The 20,958-nt window shown below is 44.2% G+C and overlaps 1 protein-coding gene across 3 annotated transcripts in view; it reads right to left on the reverse strand.

Moving 5' to 3' along the window:
- THEMIS2 (thymocyte selection associated family member 2) overlaps window positions 1-19,167 on the reverse strand; it is a 184,899-nt gene extending 165,732 nt beyond the window's left edge. For 2 of the 3 annotated variants that reach the window (XR_012241733.1, XM_073616256.1), the window contains exon 1: window positions 18,970-19,162. Coding sequence is in view for 2 of the 3 variants with exons in the window: in XM_073616256.1 (XP_073472357.1) it covers window positions 18,970-19,075 (106 nt within the window). In the remaining variant the exon portion in view is untranslated. Of the gene's footprint in view, window positions 1-18,969 lie in introns of all 3 variants that reach the window. The other variant, XM_073616257.1, reaches the window with a different exon arrangement.
- Window positions 19,168-20,958: the final 1,791 nt, after the last annotated feature.

A 20,958-nucleotide genomic window follows, 5' to 3' on the forward strand; every position in this document is an offset into this window, starting at 1 on the left:
TGAGTAGGGAAAACTTTGCAAGCAACAATAGAAAGCAAGATAACATGAAAAAAGGAACCTACTCACTTTTTCTAATTGTCTCTTGAAATTGCAGCAGTTGGTCATGCTCCCGATGTTTTAAATCTGACCACAGCTTTCCCAGTTGGTCTTTTGAATGTTCCAAACCATGCTTGCATCTGAGGATTTCAACCACCTTGTCCAGGATATGGTCCTTCCGGATATTGGGCCTTTCATAATGTGCTGGCTTGCCATCATAGTCATGTTTCTCTAGGAGGTTTACCATCCCAACCATCTCGCTTCTAGACATGGATGTTGCCTTCACTTTTCGGTCTTCTCTCCCACTATGCTTGTTTGTAGGCCTTCAGTGCTCCTCCATGTCGGCCATTACATCCATCCTCATTGCCGTTTCCCTTCTGTCGCTGACAGCGACCAGTGTGCACGTACATACAGGTGCGCAAGACATCAGACAGGCCCAGGGTGATGAACGCATGCCCAGTACACAAAACCCCAAGTGTCTGTTGTGTGCCAGACCTATTCATGGACGGATTCACCTTGTGGCATCTATCCTAGAATTCTACTGGGTGAGCATTCCGATCCACGAAAGATCAGTGCCAACAAAAGAAGGGAAATTATTATTTTTCATCTTATGTTATGTTGCAGCCTAGCACTTTTTGATTTCTGATAGCCTTGCATGTGACTTCTGGCCTTGTCTTTCATGCAGAGAAATGTGGTGGTGGTTTATAGCACCTCAGTAGATATTTCCCCAGTAGATATCAAGATGTTTTATTTATCAGAACAGTTTTTTCCTGTTGTCAGAAAGGGATGTCATTTTTGAGGCAATGTAAGGTGTGCATGTTTTCAGCAGGCCTTATGTGCTACTACTACCTAATTTCTCAGTGCTTTATTAAGGTTGACATTTTTGTTTTCGCAGACTTTATTAAGGTGTAATGATGTGCAACATAGGTGAACTTGCATTTTATTTTGTAGGAATCATGACAGTTAAATTCACATTCCCTGATTTCCCTCTTGCAATTCATCGACATGTATAAGCAGATACCCTGCTTGTGGAAGATCAAATCAAAGGAATACTCCAACTGGAATAAAAGACATGAGGCTCTAACTAAACTAGCTGAACTATGCAAATCCATTTGCATGGCTGTGGACATTAACTATATTCAGAACAAAATAGCAAATCTGAGAACCTTATATAAAAGGGAACTCAATAAGATCTGTGATTCACAGAAGTCTAGAGCAGGAGCAGATAACGTCTATGTTCCAAGACTCTGGTATTTTGAAAGCCTGCGATTCCTCACAGAACAGGTGGATGCCAGAGCTTCAATCTGTACTCTTCCTTTAACCTTCAGTGCTCTACCATCCACCTCAGCAGCTCCTGGATACTCAATGCCTCCTGAAATGCAGTTTAAGGACACGGAGGACATACTACTGGCACAGGTAATGATCAGTGGCAGCTGGTGGTAAATTTTATGGAGAGGATTATAAATAGTACCTGGGGGGGGGGTCTGACAGCCTATGGGGAGTCTGTCTGGGATTCTGTTTGGGTCTAGCTTCTCGCCCATCTAGTACACCTGCCCAACTCACGCTGTCCACTCATTCCATCCAACCAAACATCTCAGGCACTCTTGAGACTTTTTTTTGGGTCACTTCCCATCACATCAATGTTTTTCCCGGTAAGTAAGGGTTGCATATCAATCCCTCTTGCATCCCACCAGGGCTTCCAAATCAATTCATATTTCCATAGCACGCTTTGCTTTATATATACCACTTTCTCTTTAAGAGTTACCGCATTCATACTGTTTAGCCATTCCTCATTGGTTGGGGGTAGCGCCGACTGCCATCTCTGGGCGATCAGGTTCCCTGCTTGGAATAAACATCTCGTGACTGCTACCTGCCGGTTCCCTAGGTTCCCCTCTCCCTCCATTAAACCCAGTAGGCAGCGTTTTGCCTCCAACTCAGTGGAGGTACCATATGCCCGGTCGTTGACTCCCGTCCAGTAACGATCAGGTTCCCTGCTTGGAATAAACATCTCGTGACTGCTACCTGCCGGTTCCCTAGGTTCCCCTCTCCCTCCATTAAACCCAGTAGGCAGCGTTTTGCCTCCAACTCAGTGGAGGTACCATATGCCCGGTCGTTGACTCCCGTCCAGTAACGGAACAGCTTCGGACATCTCCAAAACATATGAAGCATGTCTGCCTCTGGGTCCCCACACCTAGGACAGCTTGAGTCTGAGCGGCGGCCAAGCTGGAAAAGTCTGCGAGGGGTATAATAACTTCTGTAAAGCAAGAACAAATTTGACATCCTCTGGGAGGGGGACAGTGAGACCAGTGGGGCCAGTTCCAAAATTCTATTCCACTGCATTTCTGTAATATCTCCCACTTCTTTTTCCCACTTTCTCCTATACGGAGGGGGTTCCATCTCTCCCAGTCTTTCCTTGTTGATATGTGAATATATTTTTGAAATTAGACCTTTCCCTGACTCTGCATTGATTAATTTTTGAGGTACTGGAATTGTGCTCCATTCTAGAGTCCTTCCTCTAAACTGTTCCTTCAAAGCGTGCCTGACCTGTAGGTATCTAAAAAAAGATTTATTCCAGAGGGAGTATTGGTCTCTCAATTCCTGGAAAGATTTCAAGGATCCGTCTGTGTATAATTGAGAAATGGACATAGGTGTGCACAGCCTATTGCATTAGGGTGTGCACTCCAAAGCTCAAACACATATGCATGTGCATATATACCACCGGTGTCCATAGGGCAGCGGGCCAGTATCCGGTTTTTAATTTTTAGTACTTTATTTGTTTAGAATTACATCTCTTTTTTAGAAGCCACGTTAGGGAGCTTTGGTGAAACAACAGGAGTCTAAACAGGGGGAATCTGCGCCGCACGGGGTGATTAGGGTGTGCCCAGGCACACCTGGCACACCCTGTGCGCACGCCTATGGAAATGGATTTTATTCCACACCTCTCCCATTCCCTTACTACCCCAATCTCCTGCAGTTCTCCCAGTTTGCCATTCTCCCACAGTGGGGTATACTCTGTAAAGGCCACTATACTTCAAAATTGCTTTCACTGTATCCCATACTCTCATCATAAGGTTCAGAGTAGGTAGTCCTGAGGAAAAAGATCCTGCCTCCAGGGCTTCAATTATCGAGTCATGTGGAGTATTTTGTAGAAGCCTCTTTCTTCTTACCTCTCGGTCTACTAAATTAGAACCCCCTATATGCTGGAGTTGTGACGCCAAGAAATAACTAAATGGGTGTGGGAGGGCTACTCCTCCCTCCTGTTTCTGAAGCTGTAGAGTACCTAACCGAATTCTTGCAGGACCACCCCTCCAGATCAATTCCCTGAACAACTTGTCTTATCTTTTGATACCACTTTTTGTACAACAATATTGGAGAATTATGTAATACATATTGGAGTTGCGGCATCCAGATCATTTTAATTAAATTACAGCGACCAGCCACAGATATTGGCAAACTTTTCCAGACTTTTATTTTGTCCCTAAATTTGGCCAGTAACGGGTTGATGTTATCTGAGGTGTAACATTGGGGGTCTCTGGAGATATTTATGCCCAAGTACTTGAATTTCTTCATCACTGGGATCTGGGCCACTTCCTCTGGCAAAGGGTCAGACAGGGGATCTACAGGTAACAAACAAGATTTTGCCCAGTTTATCTTTAACCCAGAAATTTGACCAAAGTTATTAATAATATTCATAGCTTCCCGAGGTGACTCCTGTGTATCTCCCAGAAACAACAATAGATCATCCGCATATAATGCGATTTTTTTTTTTCTCGTGATCACATATTCTAAAGCCTCTCACCTGCTTAGAGGCTCTAAGAGCAATAGCCAGAGGCTCAATTGCAATGGCAAAGAGGAGGGGTGACAGGGGACAACCCCCTCCCCAAGCCAAATTTATCAGACTGTTCGTTGTTTACATTTACTCTAGCCTCTGGGGCTCTATAAAGCATTTTAACCCAGTTAATAAATCCCGGTCCATGCTGCTTCCATAGCCTTCCAAAGGTACTGCCATTCCAAGCAATCAAAGGCCTTGGCGGCATCCAGCGAGAGAATAGCCCTCTCTGCACCCCCGTCCATTGGAGCCTATAAATTCAAATATAACCACCTTATATTTATACTCGTTCTTCCAGGTATAAAGCCTGATTGGTTGGGGTGGATGAGTTTCAATATAACTTTATTCAGCCTAGCCGCCAAGGCCTTTGCAAAGATTTTCATATCTGTATTCAGTAGAGCAATAGGCCTATATGAAGCAACATCAAGTGGATCTTTGCCCTCCTTGTGTATGGTAATTATAGTGGAGTCCATCATTGATGGGGGAAGAGCACCCTTTGCCATCGAGCAGTTCAATACCCTCAACAGCTCGGGGAGCAGAACCTTCCCATAATGCTGATATATTTCAGCTAGGAGGCCATCTGGGCCTGGAGATTTCTGGTTCGCCATCTCGTTAGTGTTCTGCTGCAGCTCCTCCATTGTAATGGGATAGTCCAGCTCAGCTCTATCCGTCTCAGTGAGGGAGGGAAGATTCAAGTTCTTGAAGAAACTATCCATTCCATCCTTCGTCTCGTCTTGGTGGGATCTGTACAGATCCTCGTAATATTCTTTAAATTTACCCACTATTTCTGGAGTATGGGAGGTCACTCTTCCATTTCTACAGTGATCGTAGGTACTACGGAAGTGGAAGAGTTTGCCCTGACCAGTTGTACCAATATGTGTCCCACAGTTTCCCCTTCTCCGAGATCTGCTTGTCTCTGGAAAAGGTGCTTGTTCTCTATCTTCCAGAGGGCCACTAGCCGGTAATTGTTTTGCTCCTTTATCCAGTTCCTAAGTGTTTTGTGTGTCCGGGTTGTTAATATATTGTTCTTCCGCTATTGTTACCCTCTCCCCCATTAATCCCTCCCAGTCCTTAGTCTGTTTTTTAATTTTTGAAATCTGTAGGATCGTTAAGCATCTTAAAAAGGCTTGCATAGCGTCCCATACTGTTCCCTCTAAGGCGCTCCCCCGGTTCAGGTCAATAAACTCTCGCAAGGGGAGTAGAATTTCGTTCGAATCTCCCATCAGTTCAATCCAGAAGGGGCTTAATCTCCACTCCCCAGGATGATTACGTTCCCCCAACTGTAACATTACTGTCACCGGGGAATGGTCTGACAAGCCCCTTGGTTTGTAGTTTACATTTTTTATCAGGGGCATCATTTCCTCGTTCCCCAAGTCAATCCTGGAGAGCATGGAATGTATCCTGGAAAAGCATGAGTATTGTCGGGTCTCGGGATTCTGAGCTCTCCAAATATCTCTAAGTCCGGTTTCTTTCAAAAATTTAGTTAGCCGGGTGTCTGCTACAGTGCTAGTTTGTGTCACGGGGGGAAACCTATCCAGCGTCCTGTCTATTACCATGTTAAGATGTTTAGATTATTACTCAAAATGTGGACTGCATTTTGTGCAATATATTAGCTATAGACTTAATGTTTCATTTTTCCATACCACCCACAGGAAGCAGAAGCTGCAGCCATTAGCTAAAATTACTGATTGAATGCTGGATTTATAGCAGGCCCATTTAACAGCAGCAGATTGTCAGACCAGCTTCTGTTGAACAGACATTGGCAAATATTTACCAAAATTCAGTTGGTTTTTGCTGAACAAGTTTCAGGATGTGGATACCCTGCATTAGTTCACTCTATTTAGTTCACTGGATTTTGTGTATACATTGAGTCTGATTTACTAAAGGAGTAGAAATTTTCTGAATATGTTTCTTCAATTATACAATCATGATAAATAAAAAAAATAAACAGGAATATGCTTTTAACATGACTGGATAATTTAAGTAATTATTTACACAATTTGCTATTTCTTTAGTAAATCTGCCAGCATCATTGTGCCTTATTATCTGCTTGTATATGTATTGTAAGGTTCACCGATTCGCATTCTGTTCTGCAAAAATAGCATGACTAATGTGCAGTTTCACTTAATGGAGCCACCTTTCCCTTAAGGCTTCTATGCTACCTTTTATTGGGATGCCCCAGGACTTAAGTTAGGACTTAAGGGAGAGAGAGTTTAAACTGTACCAGATGGCCTCACGATGCAGAATACCAAGCATGCAGTGATTAGGACTGGCTGGAGGCAGAAACATATTCAGTTATCCAAGCAAGAGTCAGGGCAGGCAGCAATGAGAGAGTAACCTGTTATCCAGGTTAGGGATCAGTAAACTGGAGCTCATTCTTCAAGCCTTAAGGGTGGTGAACATGGAAGGCGTCAGTGGATAAGGGGCTTTGGCTCCTTTATAGAGAAGAAACTATAGGGCCTCCAGGAAAGACAGTACTGCTGCCTCTAAAACTGTTGCCATATTGGTAGTATCCGGGCATAGCCACCAGTGGGCAGTAATCAATTGGGTGTCCAGGTAATATTTAAAACTGTCAGGGAGTGCCAAACCTTCTTGAGAGGAAAGTCTCATGAGGGTGGACAATTTGCAGTGGGGCGGGTGGGGCCCCATGTGTTTTTTGCAATTTTTTGTTATTGAAAAGGTTTGATAGAATTTTTACATATATGAACACAGGAATTTAAACTTTCAATTTTGGGCTTGCCCTTATATTTTGCAAGTGCTATGCTAGGCTTTCAAAACATTCAGTACAAGGTGACCATAGACATAAAAGGACTGTAGCTTGTTCTTACTGTTTTTGCTTGGATGTGCTGTCAAAAAGTAATCAATTAGGTAAAGCTGGGTACACACTATAATTTTTTTTTTGTTCAACCCCCGCTGGTTGAAAGAAAAAACGGTCAGCTCCAATACGAGGTTAGTTCAGCGATCTCCCCCACTGAGCTGTTGTGCTCTGACAAGGGGACGTCCCCCTGCCAAAACACTGATCAGCGCTCTCTGCCATTGGCTGAGAGTGCTGATCGGAAGTTGTCGGATGCTGGTTTTCCAGCATGCACATCCTCGGACAGACTGACATCCACATGGGCCAAATGTCTGACGTTTTTTTTTAACCAGCCGTTGTCTTCCGACATTCGGCCGGTGTGTACCCAGCTTTACTGCACACAGGCTATCATGAAAAATAGTAATTAGTCATGCTGGACAACATAATTTGTCTTTACAATCTCTCACTGGAACGCATCTGACATAGATCGCCTCTCCCCACTCCAACATATTTTTTGATACCTATAATTAAAGTGTTATTAAAGCAATAGTAAACTCCACTTTTTATCTTGTGCCTACAGATAAGTCTATATTAAGGCTTACCTGTAGGTACAATGAATATCTCCTAAACGTGCACTGTCAGCATGCATGGGAGGGGTGTCATCGCAGCTTGGCCATTCAAACAATTGGAGCCCACAAACCCAGAAGAAGACCGGGTGAAAATAGAAGCCCTGTCAGGGGTGGCAGTGGTCCACTGGAGGGCTTTGTTTTAAGGTAAGTCTTTCAATGCATACTAGCACATTATAACATTAACTTGCAGGGACCAAATTTAGTTTTTTTTTTCTTTTCCAAGACTTAACTATAGCTTTAAACCCTTGCTAAAACAAATTATATGTAGCAACATACCTCACGTATTTCTGTTGTTGTTGTTCCCTTTGTCTTTGCAGCCTGTGTATGCAGCACAATATTGCTGCAAACGCTAGTATTTCTATAGGGGGATTATGCTTTCATGCAGGGTCTCCCTGGAGTAACCCCGAAGAGCACCCTAATGTGTGTGCACAGGTTTGGGAGGAAGCCCAACTAAAGCTCTATTAGATTGAACATGCATGTGCATTATGGGCTGGGAGCAAGTGTGCAGGAGGTCATCTGAATATATTAGAGTGTGCATGCATGTGCATTATAGACTAGGTGTGAGTAATCATGGGGCATATAGTTCTGAAACAGGATGTCATGTGGCGCAACAGTGAGCACTCCCGATCCAGAAGTTTCTAGGAAAGTGCCACAAGAATAGTACTAGATGCACAAATTTCGAGTTGGCAAAGATAAGTCTTTGGGGCAAAATATTGATAAATAGCCTGGCATGTGTTAATAGTAACATGGAGCCAAAGGTGAAAATTCTTTATACAGTAAGAGGTTAATACTATGTAACACCCTCTACCAGAAGGTAGGTGCTAGTAAGGGATATTTTACTAGGTTTGTTCAGCACAAGCAAATTTAGACAGGCCTATGCTGCGAGCTAGGCCTGTCTGTTTTGATCTGGGGGCTGGGAGTGGTTAGAGTAGAAGTGGGTGTGACCATCTGTGCTCCAGTCTGAGGCGTCTCCCCTGCTTCCAGGGAGAATGTTCTGGAAAAGGAGGCTGGGGCTAGAGCTGGAGTGGCAGGCAGCACATGTGGGAGCCTTGACCAATCCCTAACTGGCATTGGCAGGGGGCGGGCCTCCTATATATGCTATATGCTAAGGTCACATGCTGCTGGGTGAGGAGTAGTCGACTGGGTGACGTGAGTAATGGAGTGCTAAGCAGCTGCAGGAGCACACCCCCATCTGGGGGGGGGGGGTGTAGCGATCGCAGGAGGAGAGGCTCGCCCAGGGAGAACTGTGAAGGAACATTGCCACTACACAGTCATTGGCAATGTCTCTGTCACCACATGGTCGGTGGCAGCGAACTCCTGGAGCAGAGGGCCAGGAGAAGCTGTCGGAACGCATGGTCCGGACAAGTTCCTCATAAAGGACTCAGGGCTGGAAGGTCGGTGAGTGTTACCACAGTGGATGGCTGGAGGTGCCAGTGATTCTGGAAGGGAACTCTGCTTCTACACGGTCACTAGCAGAGTCTTTATCATGCACACGGTGGATGGTGAAGAGTCCTGGATCAGAGAAGTGACTGTGGGGAGTTGTGTTAAATCAGTGTGGCCAGCTGGCACATGTTTTGCAAGTTGGACTGGCTGACAGCAGTAGTCCATTTCCTAGAGAATAGTCTTTAACCTACTAGGCCTCCGGGGAGAGGTTCTGCAGGCCTCAGGCCTAGTAGCAGTGAGTCACCGGAGCCAGTAGAGGGGTTTATTCAGAGTGAGTTCTTCATACCCATTAGAAGAGGATGTGTTATACCTTAAATGTAATTACAAGTTGTGCAAGAGGAAGTAAGATTGGGCAGGAGGTGAAGAGATCTAAGACCATTACTTTTACACTGTCAAAAGTGATGTTTCTGTCCCTCACACGGTGACGGATGGAGAATTTTTAGGAACAGTAGTCTGCATAGAAATGCAGAGGGAGCAATAGTCTGCATAGAGATGCAGAGGAAGCAATAGTCTGCATGGAGATGCAGAGGGAGTAACAGTCTGCAGGGAGCTGCAGGAGAAGATTTCTACTTACTGAAGTATGCACATTCAACCTTCAGGCTCTAACTATGATCAAAGTATACTGAAATCTGTAAATGTGATGGCAATGATTAATTCTGTGGGCATCCCATATCCCAATCCCTATCCAAGTTGTATCCCCCAATAAAACAACAAAAACAAAGCTTGCAAAAGGCTGTTCATTGTCTCTGGAAAGGATGTATTACGTCTGGCAGTGGGGCAATTTGGCGGATTGTTTGTCAGTAGTGCTAACCCCATGGCTACATATGGAGTTCCCACCGAAATCTGCCTTCCCGGTTAACCCGCTGGCCGTCTCCCTTAGCAACCGCAAAAGCCAAGGAAGACTTTGCCTGTTTTGCCAAGTTTTGGGGTAAAACTAGGGAAAAAGACTATGTTTGCTCTAAAATTTGCTCTGCCACGTGTCGTTGCTTATAGCAACTAAATGCAGATTTGTTGCCAAGTGTCATTGTCCATAGCAACCGTCCAGGATCAGCACTGCCATCACGCCCCTGCACTCAGTTGTTTTTAATGCAACCAGTGACTGTAACCTTGTGCTATCACCTGTGGCAACCACGGCGAGCGATCGTTCTCCGGATTACAAATATGTCCAGCGATCTGCATGGCACAGGCATTGCTCACTGCATTGCAGAGAAGATAAAAATGTTGTGACTTTATTAATCCTGCTTAACACAGTAAAGGGAGTTGAAGATGTCTGCTGTTGCCCCTAGTAACGGTATGCAACAAGGGGGTGTCTTCGATGGGTTGCTGCACGGTCAGTCCCACACAGTAGGATATCATGGAAGAGAGACTTTACTTTGTTAATGGTGGTTGCTGCATAGTTTGCCTGCTTTCAGTCCGCTCTGTGATGCAGTTTTTTTTAAACTAAACTTGGACAGTGCCTGCAATTCAACAGCGCCTGCCACCAGGTGTCACTCTGGCGCACACGGCAAATGTCTGCTTACAGATGGAAGTCAAATATTTCGCGCTTAGGATCAGTGTCAACAAGGAACTGCAGCCCCCCAGGCAAACTGGAAACACCGAAGTGAAATCCACGTGATACAATGTGTTCTAAATAGGGGAATGGTGCTGTTCGCAAACTGTAAAAAACAAAAAACCAACAAACCAAAATAACACCAAGAGAAATAAATGAAAAATAATATGTGTATGTGGATGAAAAATTTTTTTTTGAAATATATAAAATGGACAAAAAATGTGGAGTGTGCACCAAAGTCCACAACAAGTGAAAGATTCTTACTAGAACCCTGCAAGCTATTCCATGGCGTGTATAGCATAGGGTGTGAGTGTGCAAATCACTGGCATAGGTGAAAGAATAGCAAACACATGCCTAATAAAAAATAATAATTGAAAGTGACATAAAAAATATATATATCAACATTTAAAATCCCACTCACATGCCCAGTAACATGAAAAATGCATGTGAATAAACCAAATATTAATAAACATCAATACCCCCTCTGACATAAATCGTAAAAAATGCAAACAGGATGTGGGTATATATTAAAAAGATGATCAGAGAAAAAAGTATTTGGTGATGATAAATAAGTGCGGTCAGAAAGATATATATATATATATATATATATATAAAAAATGCAAAAATTAATGTGTGTACTGCAAACAAGATCATCCAATGTAAATTGTCCAATGAGTGTGACGGAAATCCCTCTCCAAAAATGGTAGGTATATTCAACAAATGTGTAATCCCCAACGGGTTTTCAGTAGTACCCAGACTATTGCCACTGCAGGAGGAAAAGAACAGGAGGTGCAGAAAGTGAGAAAATAACAGGAGACAAACAAAGGCAAAGAACACTGTGGACCTAGAGGGACCTGAGAGGGGGATTCCGGGCGTCCAGGATTCCGGCCACAGGATCTATCCATGCCCTTCACCCCTGCAGGGGTTGGGCTTTCTGGTGAGTGAGGGCACAAGAGGGGGTCTGTTTGACACGGACACATCACTACTGAAAACCCGTTGGGGATTACACATTTGTTGAATATACCTATCATTTGTGGAGAGGGATTTCCGTCACACTCATTGGACAATTTACATTGGACGATCTTGTTTGCAGTACACACATTAATTTTTGCATTTTTTTATATATATATATATCTTTCTGACCGTACTTATTTATCATCACCAAATACTTTTTTCTCTGATCATCTTTTTAATATATACCCACATCCTGTTTGCATTTTTTACGATTTATGTCAGAGGGGGTATTGATGTTTATTAATATTTGGTTTATTCACATGCATTTTTCATGTTACTGGGCATGTGAGTGGGATTTTAAATGTTGATATATATATTTTTTATGTCACTTTCAATTATTATTTTTTATTAGGCATGTGTTTGCTATCCTTTCACCTATGCCAGTGATTTGCACACTCACACCCTATGCTATACACGCCATGGAATAGCTTGCAGGGTTCTAGTAAGAATCTTTCACTTGTTGTGGACTTTGGTGCACACGCCACATTTTTTGTCCATTTTATATATTTCAAAAAAATTTTTTTCATCCACATCCACATATTATTTTTCTTTTATTTCTCTTGGTGTTATTTTGATTTGTTGGTTTTTTGTTTTTTACAGTTTGCGAACAGCACCATTCCCCTATTTAGAACACAAATGTCTGCTTACAGTTCCTCACACGCTGAACCAACGAGCGTGTGGGCGGAGTCACGCCCCAGCGGAGAACTAAAAAGAACTCAGCATGCTACGCGCCAGACACGAGATGAAGGAAGATGGTGGAGGGTGACTGGAGAGTCCCCGCTATGCAGCGACTATCTGAAGTGCAGGACCGGGTGCTGATTGATATGGGCATCGGCTTAGAACTTTGTGGGGGACTCTCTTTGGGAGTATTCGGAGGAGTGGAGCGGCTGTGCATGCTATGTTCCAGGTGCCATCTGCCAACAATTGGAGTCAGTGCCTGGGCCCGGTGCGGTCACTGTGGGGATACACTAACCCGCCTAGGTCCGGTGCAGCGAGAGGCAAGATATTACAATACCACCCACTCACAGGACTTTGCACTCTGCAGTCGCAGGACATTCCGAGAGGGCCAAGGATCACTCACCAGTGATGGAGAGGAGCATCCAACAGGTGCGTCCACACCAGAGTTCAGGGACATAAGTGAAGCAGAGTCTGCTGTGAAGACCTGTGGCTTGGCCAGGGGCCTGGAGGTTGCAGGAGCTAGTGTGCGGCCTCCGATTGATACCCCAGAAGAGCCGGCATCCAGTAAGACCCTTGCTGTGCCCATCCGGAAGGAGCCCATGCTGCAGGGAGGAGAAACTGGAGGTAAGCTGGATGTGGTGAGCAAGGGCCGGGTCATTGATTGGGGTTCACCCAGAGTGTTGGAGCAGTTCGGGTCAGTGGAGAAGTTGTTCTCCTGGTCCTCCCCTGATTCCCTACCTGCTGATACCTCACCTGATGCACTGGAGGAATCACATGTCCCAGCATGGACCCCAATACGTTCCAGCAGAACATTCAATAGTCAGCCTTCCACCACCCAGACCAGGGCACCCACTTACAGACAATGGGCCACTAAGGCCCCAGATGCCTGCGTTCTGCCTGGAAGAGGGAAAGTTATGGAGCTACCCCGGCTCTCAAGATTTCAGCGGGAAGTACAAAGAAGGGTTGCCTTGGAGTGGGGCTATGACTATCCTTATGTCCCAACGCAGACCATGAACATCATTGATAGCTCACGGGGGAAGTGGGAGGATGACATGGTTTGTGATTTTCTGTATGTTCCCAAGCCTCTACGGGTGCCAGAGAGTGAAGTTTGGGCCCGGTTCAAGAACATTAAACAAGAATGGAGCTTGGGACGTGCCATTCACAGAGACAGGGTCCTGGTTGTAAAGGCAGGTCAGCCTACCAGGAGCTATTCAGGCTCAGTCAGAGGGGAGGGGGATGTTCGAAAGAGGTTGCCGGATCCCCGGTTCTATGTGTGAGGAAGGATTGCTGTGTGATGCAGCCCCAGGGCTGCTGATAGGGCAGTACAAACAGCCCTGTTGTACTGGGCCCAGCCTGCAGTTAGGAGCTTGGGCAGATTTCTAGCTAAAAAAACAAATTAACTAAATAACTTTATTAACCTACACCTACAAGTGATACTCGAAAAAAATAGAATATCGCACAAAAGTTCATTTATTTCACTAATGCAACTTAAAAGGTGAAACTAATTTATGAGATAGACTCATTACATGCAAAAGCAAGTTCAAGCTGTGATTTGTCATAATTGTGATGATTATGGCTTACAGCTCATGAAAACCCCAAATCCACAATCTCAGAAAATTAGAATATTGTGAAAAGGTGCAATATTCTAGGCTCAAAGTGTTCCACTCTAATGAGCTAATTAAGCCATAACACCTGCAAAGGGTTCCTGAGCCTTTAAATGGTCTCTCAGTCTGGTTCAGTAGGAATCACAATCATGGGAAAGACTGCTGACCTGACAGTTGTACAGAAAACCATCACTGACACCCTCCATAATGAGGGAAAGCCTCAAAAGGTAATTGCAAAAGAAGTTGGATTTTCCCAAAGTGCTGTATCAAAGCACATGATTAGAAAGTTATGTGGAAGGGAAAAGTGTGGAAGAAAAAAGGTGCACAAGCAGCAGGGATGACCGCAGCCTTGAGAGAGGATTGTCAGGAAAAGGCCATTCAAAAGTGCTGGGGACTTTCACAAGGAGTGGACTGAGGCTGGAGTCAGTGCATCAAGAGCCACCACACACAGACGGATCCTGGACATGGGCTTCAAATGTCATTTTCCTCTTGTCAAGCCACTCCTGAATAACAACAAACAACATTAGAAGCGTTTTACCTGGGCTAAAGAAAAACAGACCTGGTCTGTTGCTCAGTGGTCCAAAGTCCTCTTTTCTGATGAGCGCAAATTTTGCATCTCATTTGGAAACCAATGACCCAGAGTATGGAGAAAGAATGGAGAGGCACACACTGCAAGATGCTTGAAGTCCAGTGTGAAGTTTCCACAGTCTGTGTTGATTTGGGGAGCCATGTCATCTGCTGGTGTTGGTCCACTGTGCTTCATTAAGTCCAAGGTCAATGCAGCCGTCTGTCTACCAGAAGATTTTGGAGCACTTCATGCTTCCTTCCACAGACAAGCTCTATGGGGATGCTGACTTCATTTTCCAGCAGGACTTGGCACCTGTCCACACTGCCAAAAGCACCCAAACCTGGTTCAGTGACCATGGGATTACTGTGCTTGATTGGCCAGCAAACCTGACCTGAACCCCATAGAGAATCTATGGGGCATTGCCAAGAGAAAGATGAGAGATATGAGACCGAACAATGCAGAAGAGCTGAAGGCCTCTATTGAAGCATCCTGGTCTTCCATAACAACTCAGCAGTGCCACAGGCTGATAGCTTCCATGCCACGCCGCATTGAGGCAGTAATTGCTGCAAAAGGGGCCCAAACCAGGTACTGAGTACATATGCATGCTTATACCTTTCAGAGGTGTGATATTGTTCTATGTACAATCTTTGTTTTATTGATTGCATGTAATATTCTAATTTTCTGAGATTGTGGATTTGGGGTTTTCATGAGCTGTAAGCCATAATCATCACAATTATGACAAATTACGGCTTGAACTATCTTGCTTTGCATGTAATGAGTCTATTTCATATATTAGTTTCACCTTTTAAGTTGCATTAGTGAAATAAATTAACTTTTGCACGATATTCTAATTTTTCGAGTATCACCTGTACTTGATTGGCAAGGTATATAGTACCTTCCTGGGCCCCATCAGGCTAATAGAGGGGCCCAGGAGGTGAGAGCAGAAGAGGGACTTTTTCTCCATTTTCGGGCGGAGGCATATTACACTGACAGAGCCATACCAGCACCTGCTGTGCTCTGATCATCATAATAATGACCATGAGCACATAGTGAGATCCTACTTTACACATGTGATGGGGGAAGGGACAGTAAAAACACACAGCCAAGCTGCATTTTTACCACCCCCCCCCCCAAATCACTCCCCTTTAAAAATGTTTCACCCAAGCTTTGCAATCAGGTCCGCCTGTCAGTTATCCTGTGGGCACAGTAGCTGCGTTTGATGGCACAGTAGCTGTGTTTGATGGCACAGTGGCAGCAATTGATGGGTACAGTAGCTGCATATGATGGCACAGTGGCGGCAATTAATGGCACAGTGGCTGTGTTTGATGGCACAGTGGCGGCAATTGATGGGTACAGTAACTGCATATGATGGCACAGTGGCTGTGTTTGATGGCACAGTGGCGGCAATTGATGGGTACAGTAGCTGCATATGATGACACAGTGGCGGCAATTCATAGGTACAGTAGCTGCGTATGATGGCACAGTGGCAGCAATTGATGTTTTTTTCCTGAATTTTTCAGTTTGTTTGCGCCCCCCCCCCCCCCATAAATTTTGAGCACCAGCTGCCACTGATGTGGACCTGATTGAAAGCTCCATGTAGGTCTACAGGAGTCCAGATATGACTTGACTTGTGTCCATTCAGGTCAAAAAAAAAAAGGAAAAGAACATCTTTTTCTATTTTTCCAGACCTAAATGTGACAGATCAGAGGTAGCCTGATGTAAATGGACACAAGTCTGTGGTGTATGCAGACACAAACTGAACAGGCACAGATGTCAAAACACTGACACCTCTCTCATTCAGATCCAGTTATGATTGGTGGGGTGTTGTAAAGCTTCCTGGTGGTAAAGCTAAGGTGGGTTCAGACTATGGTCCAAACATGCCTGAGCTCATCCTTGCTAATTAGTTGTCAAAAAAGTTCTAAAATAAGACATCTCTGCTGCTTTATAATAGTGTAAAAAGTTTAGAATAATAATAGCTATTAAAGCGGAGTTCCACCCAAAAGTGGAACTTCTGCTCATCTTATTCAAATACAGGGAGATCTTGCGAGCCACTGATGAATCAATGCAAAGAATAGGTGGATGGTAATAATCAGCTGCAAACGCTGATCACGCTTCATAACCGTGCGATCAAAAACATGCTCCAGTGCTCTCCTGTGATAACCCCAAAAGCATATGCGCTCACCTCAGAGCGTGTGACACAGTAATCAAACTATGTCAAAACACGCTTTGGAGCCACCCCTGGGCTCTGAGATACTGTGCAGGTGCTGACCTCCAATTATTCAATAGGTATCGTTCCATTTCATGAATGAAAAAGAAAAGGCTCCATAGTGTAACATTGTAAGGGATTTATTGTAAAAAACACACACTCCCCGCAATGGGGTACTCACATTGCACAGGTGCGTAAGTGCACCATCCTAAAATAGGCTTCCCAAATGTAAAACGAAAGCATGATATGGCGTGCGGTGTGGTAAATATTCTCGTCTCTTCCTCCGTGCTGACAGCTCCGTCCTCCGGGCCAGGACGGAGCTGTCAGCACGGAGGAAGAGACGAGAATATTAACCACACCGCACGCCATATCATGCTTTCGTTTTACATTTGGGAAGCCTGTTTTAGGATGGTGCACTTACGCACCTGTGCAATGTGAGTACCCCATTGCGGGGGCCTGGGCAGGAAGGGGATATAAGTGCCCTGTAGGCAAGTGGTTAATCTTATAAAGCACATAACTTTCATTAAACTGTGTAGTGACTAGACATATAGATCAAGGGTTTTGGTAAAGTTGTCAGCAGAAATGAAAGGATTTGGTGCAGTTATTCCTGGAACAAGTGAGTATATGTGACAGGTTAGTTTACTATTAGGGCCTAAGATGGCTATACACTAGTAGATTATTAAATTAACATTTATACAAATATTAGTACAAGCTTTTGTATGAAAATTATCTTCAGTACATTTGATGACTTGACAAATGACACTCAAAAAGTACTTCAGAAAATGTTTGCTTTTAACATCCCAGGCTAATGCCCCGTACACACGGTCGGATTTTCCGACGGAAAATGTTCGATGGGAGGCTGTTGTCGGAAATTCCAACCGTGTGTGAGCTCCATTGGATATTTTCCATCGGAATTTCGGTCACACAAAATTTGAGATCTGGATTTGAAATTCCGATCGTGTGTACACAATTTCTGACGCACAAAGTTCCACGCATGCTCGGAATCAAGCAGGAGAGCCGCACTGGCTATCGAACTTAATTTTTCTTGGCTTGTCGTATGTGTTGTACTTCACCGTTTTCTTGACATTCGGAACTTCCGACAAGATTTGTGTGACCGTGTGTATGAAAGACAAGTCTGAGCCAACATCTGTTGGAAAACATCCATGGATTTTGTTGTTGGAATGTCCGATCGTGTGTACGGGGCATAAGACTACATTCACTGTTAGGACTTTGTTCGTTCACGAAAAAAATTCCATCCTGCGCCTTTTAATTTTTTCATCACTTTCGTCAAAAGCGAAATTGGTTTAACAACACTAAAGCTGGCCATACATTATACAACTTTTACCAAACCCATATAATATGAGGTTAAACCTAAACACTTTCAACTTGCATGCAATCAGGCAGGCCGTTCTACTATGTAGTGGAAGGTAAATCTAAAGGAAATTGAACAAGAAAATTGTATAATGTATTACCAGCTTAACAATAAAAAACAAACAAACAAATGTTCTTAAAACAAAAACAATAATCCCTTATCCCTTATCCTTGACCCTACCTCTAACTTAACCTAAACAAATTCCTAAATTTAGGTTGGCCATACAATAGTCAAATTAAATTCGTATAGTACAGTATATGGCCAACTTAAGTTTAGAAGTTTGTTTAGGTTAAGAGATTTTTAGGGTCAGGAATTAGAGATCAATTTACAATTTAAGGGTTTGGTTTAATATTTTTTGTTTATACTTGTTCAAAAAGCTCTGTGTTGAAAAATACAAGTTGTACCAATTCCAAATGTACCATCTAGGCTCGGTTTACACTGGCGCGACTTCAGCGCAGCTTGCAAAACACTTCTATAATAATAATCTATGCAATCCACTCTGAAGTCGCCCCAAGTAGTACAGGAACCTTTTTCTAAGATTAGAACGATTCCATCGCACTGCATGGAGTGCGACTTGTCAGGCGGCTAAGTCGCCTGACAAGTCGCCCTGGTTTGGACTGAGGCTTACTGTACCACTATGTACACAACTCTAAATAGCATTTTTTGAATCTCCTTTAGAAACTTTTTGTAATATGGACCTCTGGACCAGATCTCTGGTGGACGTTGGGTGCATATATATATTTACGATAATGAGAGGGTGATTGTTGAAGGAGGCTGATAAGATCGATATCTGCCTGAGGGGTCTTGTTCGAGATGAGCGAGAGTGAAGGATACTAAGGAATGAACTGCGATCATGTCCCCTCTTGCTTTTTTATCAGCGCGTGCTTGGAAACAATGTGGGAATAATTTGTGAGCACATTGGGGAGGTTTATTTTCTGAAAAGTGCGTCTCCTGGACGCAGAGTATGTCTGCCTTCTGGGAGCCTCTTGCCATAGTAGCGAGCGTTTAAAAGAGCTGTTGAAACCCTTGGTGTTCAAGGAAACAATTTAGGTTGTATTGAGGATTACATATTCTAGAAATGAAGATACTATCAGTTGACATCAATAGTAAATGTACACAGGAATTTCAAATCGTAACATAAAAAGGGATCACTAGCTCTAAACTAGTGTCTATCTTAGTACTTATCATAAGCTGCGTCTGATGTGTTTATTTGTTGCTAAGCCGCTATATTTCTGTATTATACTCACTCTGCAGATAGACCCCAGAGGTGATCTGTAATATCCTTGGTAATGAAGAAAGGGACAAGGATGTAATAAAATCCTTCAAGGATATAGTATTCCCCGGATCATCCATTGTGAATAGAAAGAAAAACTTGCTGGAATGTAGGAACAATCACAGGAACCGTTTACTGAAGCGGAATTATATATGAGCTGACTCAAACCTCAGAATGTCACTATTTCCTGTGCCAAATCAACAACTCAACAAAGTAAAACTGCAAATGAGGAACTTGGAGATGCTCCATATATGGTCCAGTATATAATGTAATGAATGTTTGCAAACACTCCTATAGTTAATTCAAAAATTGAATCTTGCCAAGGCTTGAAGCTAATCAATAAATAAAGCTCACACATTAAACTAGATTAATAGCATACAGGTCAGAATTTAAAAATCAAATCTGTTATTTGAAAAAGAAAATAAAAAATATACTTTCTTGCATTAAATATAACAAAACCCTCCTCTGAGGAAGGCAGCCTAAATCACATGATTTTTGGAAACCTGGAACATTGAGCATGTTTCAGTTTATTAGCAACTGCAGAGAGGCTGTGTCAGGAAGATGGCCGTAGGATGGGTGATCCTGTCATTACCCGTCGCGGTGGCGCCAGACGAATCCCCATGCGCGCACGCAGGTGCACGACAGTGGGTGCACGCAGATGCACAACGGCGGGTGCACACAGACGCATGTGCTGATGCGCGCGCGCACCGTGACAATTGTTGGCACCCTTTGGCCTATTTAAAACTGCTGCTGACACAGGCAGGTTGCTGGATTATTGTCAGCTTCCTGTGTCTCCTGTACCTGTTTATCCTGATTCCTGGACTTCCCGATACCGAACTGGCTTGTTATATCCGTTATCCTGAATCTCTGGCTTGACCCCTGGCTTACGTCCTGATCTGTGCTCCTGTCTGTCTCATCATATTTGACCCTGGCTTGGCTGACTAATCTACTATCTCCTGCCCGCTGTGTATGACCTGGCTTGTTGCTTACCCATCTCAGACTGATTCCGCTGTGTATGACCCCTGGCCTGGCTATTGACTCTGCTCCTGGTTTATCCTGCTGTTCCATATCTGGAATGCCTCCTCGCACGGTTGCCAGCACAGCTCACCCAGCGCACCCCAGCTGCCCTCTGCTTACTAGCTTGCCCAGCAGCAGTACCGGCAACCTGCGTTTCTTTGGGCACCATACTCCCTGTATCACTCCCAGGGGTACGTTGCACTTAGCTGCAAGTGGCGCCCTCTCAGCAATCCGGCCTCGCACCCGAGACATGACAGTATAATCCAGCCATGTCTTAGCCAGCAGAGGTACGTCCCCGATAGAGGCTTTGTGCCAACAGGCCACTACTCTGACTCAAGCAGTCCAAACACTACAGGAAGGTTACCTCCAATGAGAGGGTCGGCTGCAACACTTGACAGTGCCATTTACTTCTGCAGGCTCAGGTCCATCTTCCACCAGCTTCACAGGAATGGCCCAAGAACCATGAGTACCAACTCATGAGCGATTCTTCGGAGATCGACAAAAGTTCAGATCCTTCAAGAATGCCTGCTTACTGTATCTGGCCTTGCAGCCCTGGACTTTTTCCACTGAGACTGTTAAAGTTGGGTTCCTCATTTCCCTATTGTCCATTGAACCCTAGGCATGGGCCCACAGTTTATGGGAATGGAAAGACCCAGTCATTACCACAGTGGATACATTCTTTGCAGCTATGGCACAGCTCAATGAAGATCCCCAGCGTATGGCCACCGCTGAAGCCGCTCTGCACTCACTACAGCAGGGATGGCGAGTGGTGGAGGACTATACCATGGACTTCTGTCTCTGGTCTTCAGACACAGGCTCGAATGAGGCAGCTTTAAAACACCAGTTTCTGCCTAGGACTTTCTGAGTCCCTCAAGGATGAGTTGGCCATGGTTGAGACCCCTACTACTCTAGAGGGTCTAATTCAATTGGACATCTAGCTGGATAG

This window comes from Aquarana catesbeiana, linkage group LG02, assembly GCF_042186555.1.
Source record: "Aquarana catesbeiana isolate 2022-GZ linkage group LG02, ASM4218655v1, whole genome shotgun sequence".
Lineage (NCBI taxonomy): Eukaryota > Metazoa > Chordata > Amphibia > Anura > Ranidae > Aquarana > Aquarana catesbeiana.